This window comes from Microtus ochrogaster, chromosome 1 (assembly GCF_000317375.1).
Source record: "Microtus ochrogaster isolate Prairie Vole_2 chromosome 1, MicOch1.0, whole genome shotgun sequence".
NCBI lineage: Eukaryota > Metazoa > Chordata > Mammalia > Rodentia > Cricetidae > Microtus > Microtus ochrogaster.
This window is the reverse complement of record NC_022009.1, coordinates 39,358,401-39,364,413: the sequence shown is the minus strand read 5'-3', so window position 1 is coordinate 39,364,413 and position 6,013 is coordinate 39,358,401. Positions and strand designations below refer to the sequence as shown.

Sequence of the window (6,013 nt, the reverse complement as noted above, 5' to 3'; positions counted from 1 at the left end):
CATACAGTGTATTTTTCCCTATCTCTTCCTGGATCCACTCCCTTTTCTATCTTCCCACCATATCTCCAAACGCCATGTCTTTTTTTTTTTTTAAATAACCCACCAAGTACAGATTGTACTTCCCATATATTCACAGGTGTGGGACCATCCACCAGAACAGAGTTGACCCAGCAGGAGTCACAACCTTAAAGAAAACAAACCTGCTCCCCCCAGAAACCATCTGATGTCAGGAGCTGCTCAGTTAGGGGTAAGGGTCATAAGTCCCTATACCTTCCATGCCAGAATACTGATTGGCGTTTGATATTGTGCAGAGGTTTTGTGCAGGCAACCTCATGTTTTCTTAAAACTGCTTGGCTTTTCCAGTGACCTACAGCTGTTAATGCTATATGCATTTAACACATATTACAAATCATGGTAGTTTAATCATGCCGATTCTCTTCTAATCTTAGCTGGTTACAATTTTGTCCTGGGCTATAAACAAAAAGCAGATATATATCTACTATCAGATCTCTGTTGTGACTGCCTACTGGATAAACACACCTGTGGCCTGTCCATATGCAGAAATGATACAATGTACATGGATGTGCAGCCTGTTGGCAGATAGAGCATGTTCACACTCATTTGGAAGTTAAGAGGAATGTATAATATATTCCACCTTTCTCATAGAGAATGGGTATATTCTGTGATATTTTCATATAATGTCATGGAACCAGTCGTTCTACAGTGCAAAGATACCCATTTTTTTTAATTTTTTAAATTTTTTTTCCTTGAGGAAAGATTTCCTGAGATACCCATTTTGATACAAATAGTAAATACCTTTAAGTACCTTCTATTTTTAGTGTGATAATCTTTACAGAAGAAATTGATAAATTGTCAGCCCATAAAAAATTCAAATTAATTCTGAGTTTGTGCTGTAAATATTCACATATGTAAATATGTAAATAAGTAGGGTGACCGCAAAATAAAAACTCTAGTTAAGAATGAACAGTTGACAGCACATACCTAGCACACTTGTCTAAGTTGCCATATTTTGCATGAAAAGCTTGATTATTAAAAGACTGGCTTCGAATCAATTTGGATTTCTTGATTTCTTTGCCTAGAATGAAGCAGAATGAAGGAAAATACAAACTCTCAGTTCCCCCTTTACCATTCCAACCCCCTAATCCTCCTCAAATCCTACTATGTCCAGAAAAACCCAGATGGGTCAAGTCTCCACTCTTCAGTCTGAACTGACTGCAGTAATTCTAATTCAAACCACCCATGAGGAATAATGGGGAAACTAACTGAAAAAGCTAAGGGCACTTTCAAAGTCAAAGTGTAATGGCCTGGCAGGGATAAAGATGCTCTACACAGACAACTCTGACCCACCCTTTGGCCATCAAAATATTGAAATAGCAGACCTCAAGAAACTAGAGTGTCCCAGGAATTTCATGCAGGATGAAGGGAAAGACTAAATTCCTGGATAAGGGATTTGCACTCTGTCAGATCACCTGAGAGAGGAGACAGTGAGTCAGTGTCAGAGAGGACTACAAAGTGACCTTGACTGCTCTGATATGCATAACTTTAGCCTTTAATTAAACCTGAACCTCATAACAGGACCCTGAAAATGGTCTTAGCATGGAGGGAAGGTGGACCTCACTAGACCTTTATTCCTCTTTCTAGTGTAGCCACATTGAATAAATTTTAATTTTTGTTTTTACTATTAAAAAACAAATAAAAAGACACATCAGGAATCATATATATAATCTAAAAGCAAATAAAACTGCAATTTGTCTTTTAAAACAAACATTATACGAATCATAAAACAGAAAGAGTCCTTACTTGTTGATGGAGTGCTAGATGGTCCAGGAACAGAAACGGGGATGTTCTTGGGTAGGCTCTGAGTTGGTGTCCTAGGGTCTCTGCCTAAAATAAACTCTGTTTTCAGTTGTGTAACTTCATCTGACTCCTGTGAAATTCACTATCCCTATTTAACCAGCATTATTTCCCAAATACTTTTACTTTATATTTTCCATGGTTCAGTCTCCACTATTGAGGGTCAGTTCCACAACCCTGTAATTGTCATCCAAGATTAAGGTTCCCTTTCCAGGGACTCTGAGCCTCACACTGTTGCCTCCCTTTTCTTCTGTACTCCTAATACCTATACCACATTAGTCAGCCAATTTTCAAAAGTAACTTCTTTTTAAAAGCAAAAAAAGTAATTTTCCCTATCAAATTAAAGCTCCACATAGTATTTCAGGATACAAAGATACAAAGTTACTGTAGCCTTGGTTGCCTAAATGTCAAAAGAATGGAATCAACCTCTGGGTGAGCCCGAGTCTGCTCCCTTAAGAGCTAATCCAATTGGGCTGGTCAAAAACCTGGCTAGGGGACCATCATGCTTCAAGAAGGCAGATTTGCCTTGATAAAGAGAAGGGAAGAATAATAATCCCTCTAATAATTTACCTTTTCCCCAGAATTCCTGGCTTCCGCGCAGTTGCTTAGAGAACTGCAGGCACACAACTTCACAGGTCTGCATTTCTCAGTGCGCTTTCCCTAATGCTTTGGGCTTCACCTTCTCTAAAGCTCCCCTCCCCACTGCATGCCCTCCTGTCCACCACTCCAGCTAACCTCCTGGCTTTCTCTTTTTCTTTTCCATCTTCCTCCTCCAGGCAGCTACCTGGATTAACAGCCCACTCCCTGGTTTTTCTTTTAAAACCAGTGAAGTTGTTCTTGAGCTTCCTTTTGCATGTATTCTGCTCTACAGAAAGGGACCTGGATTTTCCCAGTCACCCAACATTAATCCTGTAACTTAGTGAGAAGACACAGAACTACTTACGTTTCTTCTCAAAGCTTTTCTCACTGGAGGACCTCCCTTCGTTCTGATGCTTCTCCTTCTCAAGCTGTTCCTGTTGGGATACAGTGGCATGTTACAGGTGCAGCGTGGGAGTTTGTTCTGGGGAAAATGACTCTAGCCTTCAGAGATACAAATATACCTCACAAAAATACCTCTAAAAAATGGGGCTTTCCCTTGGTACAGAATTTGGAGGCTTGCCACTGTTTTAATTTGTTGTATTTTATATCATAGAATATTGCTCTTGGGAGTTTGTTCAACTAAAACAATGACTCCGGCATCACTCTACAATGAGTATTTATTTCCTACAAGGTGTTCACTGGTTCTTATCAACATAGCATATGTTTAAGTATGGCCATTTCAATTCCTATTTGGCAAACAACAAAATGTTTTTCTTTAAAAAGACTAAGAGGCCTTCACTGGGTGGTGGTGGCACACAACTTTAATCCCAGCATTCAGAAGGCAAAGACAAATCGATCTCTGTAAATTCAAAGCCAGTTTTGTCTACAGAGCAAGTCCCAGAACAGCCAAGGCTACAAAGAGAAACCCTGTCTCACAAAACAACAACAAAAATAAAACAAAAACAAAAAACTGAGAGGAAAAAGAAGTCTACCAAACATATTTAAAGTATCTTATTGAAGCATGATATATAGAAAAACTGAGGACTATAAACTTAAGATGGCAGGCATTTCCACAGTGGAGCTTGTGATTTTTAAGAGAATATTGCTGACAGAATTAAATTAACCTGGGCTAACTTTAGTCCTTTAAACAGGCATCCATTGCCCACCGCTGTACTTGCTTCAACATCTTTTTAACTATCAGACAAAACTTTTGAAATGTGCGTTTAGGGGACTAGAGAAATAGCTCAATGGAAAGAACAAATACTGCTCTTCCAGAGGACTCATGCTGACTCACAACTGCCTACAAGTTCCAGGGGATCTGACTCTGGCTTCTGAGGACATCTGCACTCACACCTACAACACATAACTAAAAATAGAGGAGAATTATTCTTCAGTGGACACTAGCTTCCACTAATCCAAAGTCTACAATTATTATCAGGCAGCACCTGATAGCTACAGCAGAGATGTCTCCACTTGACTGAGGTATGCCTGCCTGTCTGTGGTCCCAAGGTATAAGGAGATGAGTATGAGCAAAACACAATGCTGTATATGTATAAAAATATTATGAAAACCATTCTCTTGTATGCTAACTAAAAAAGTTAATAAAAATTCAAGTTCTATTTGTCTGGATGCTTTTTCTAAAACCTCTGTTTGTTTCTTTGTTTCTGCTCTTGCTGATGCTAGAGATAGAACCCTGGGCCTTCCAAAGTAGCACACACTAACACTAAGTGACACCTCCAGCCCCTAGATTAGCTCCAGTTAACAAAACACTAAATAAAATGCCAACACACTTTTGACAAATAAAAATTGACAAACTAGATGTCAACCTTTTATCAAAATGCAAAGGTCCTACACTGGCCAAAGCATAAAATAAATAAATAAATAAAATTTTAAAAAGAGTTCAAAAACATACCCTATCTGATTTTAAAAATACCTACAGTTAAAAAGTATGAAAGCAAGTTGGTATCGCCTAAAAAGCAGACATACAAATAAGTGAGTGGATCAGAAGAGGAAGTCAAGAAACACAAGGATGACTGACACTTGTGAAAGGTGGTAAAGCAATTTCAGTGGGGGAAAAGGAGTTTTGGTAAGTAGAGCCAAAATAGCTAATAACAAAAGATACAAATATTAATTTAAAATTGGGCAAAGAACTAAGTGTAAATTTCAAAACTCAAACTTGTAGAATCATGGAGGAACATGTGAAGTCAAAAAGACAAAGGATTCTTAAAGAAAACAGCAATCATAAAAGAAAGGCTTAATAAGTTGGACTTTAGGGCTGGAGAAACAAGACAGTGTCTAAAGTACTTGAGGCCTTTGCAGAGAACCTGAGTCTGGTTCCTAGCAGCCCAAGTGGGTGGCACATACCCACCTACACTCCAAGAGGCCTGATGCCCTCTTCAGGCCTTCAAGGGAAATCACACTTCTGTACATATACCACACACACACACAATCAAAATTAAAACTTTCCAAAGAATGTTAAATACATCAAGAGAAGGCAGAGTTCAAGAAAATATTCACAATATGTGCATGTGACAGAAGAGCTCTTAATGATGTGAACAGCCTACTTTAGGTTCTCAAAAAGGACTTACAAAAACAAGATAGGGAAACAAGCTCCACTGGGAGCAGAAGCCAGGAGCAAATCCAGTCCCGGAAGCCAACCCAGTCCTGGGACACCAGTGAACCAGGATTGAGCCAGTGACCTCCACCAGAACCGGAATGGGACTGAACCAGCTACCTAGGACAGAGAGTGAACAAGCTCCACCAGGAGCAGAAGCCAGGAGCAAATCCAGCCCCAGAAGCAAACCCAGTCCCTGGATACTGGTGGATCAGGATTGAGTCAGCAACCATATCCAGAGTCAGTAATCTCCACTGGAACAGTTACAGGGGAGTAACCGCTGAGCAAGTGTGCCAGAGCCAGAGACCCCTAAAGGTCCAGGCGTAAATGTGGGACCTTCAGGGGAGTAGACCTAAGCCAGGACCCCGGTGGGTCCGGGTGTGAGTCTAGGATCTCCCAGGAACTAGGCCTGATCTAGGACCTCTGCCAGTCTGGGCATGAGTGACCTTGGGACCTCTGAAGGAATAGGCAGTAACCAGAGATCTCAGTGGGGCCAGGTGTGAGTCTGGGTCCTCAGAGGGAGTAGGTCTGAGCCAGGACCTCTTTGGGTACAGGCATTGGTCTGGGACATCAAAGGGAATAGGCAAGAAACTGAAACCTCTGAGTGTCTGAGCATGAGTCTGGGACCTCTGAGGGAGTAAGTAGGTCCTTTGTGATTCTGGGCGCACCTGAGCCTAGGACCTCCGAGGCAGTAGACTGAAGTCAGAAACCTTTCCAGGTCCAACTCCAACGCATGGGACTTCTGCAGGAGGGGTTCCACACCAGGATATAAAGAAACAGGGCAAAGCCAGCAACCAAGGCCAAAGTAAACCTGAGACAGCAAACTTCAAGGGAACAGAGCAAATCACAGGAGAGCTAAGCTATCTCTAGGAACATGGAGTAACCAACAGGGTAACTAGAACTGTGACACTGACTGTACCATGAGGAACAAACATCTGAGCTTTG

General features: G+C 41.0%; 1 protein-coding gene across 5 annotated transcripts in view; it reads right to left on the bottom strand.

Moving 5' to 3' along the window:
* The window catches only part of Ppp4r4 (protein phosphatase 4 regulatory subunit 4), a 96,185-nt gene that overhangs the window by 8,284 nt on the left and 81,888 nt on the right, over positions 1 to 6,013 (bottom strand). For all 5 annotated transcript variants that reach the window (XM_005343496.2, XM_026780903.1, XM_026780914.1 and 2 more), the window contains 3 exons: positions 2,819 to 2,888; positions 1,822 to 1,905; positions 1,003 to 1,096 (listed from right to left, as the gene is read on the bottom strand). In XM_005343496.2, coding sequence (XP_005343553.1) covers positions 1,003 to 1,096; positions 1,822 to 1,905; positions 2,819 to 2,888 — 248 coding nt within the window. The remainder of the gene's footprint in view (positions 1 to 1,002; positions 1,097 to 1,821; positions 1,906 to 2,818; positions 2,889 to 6,013) is intronic.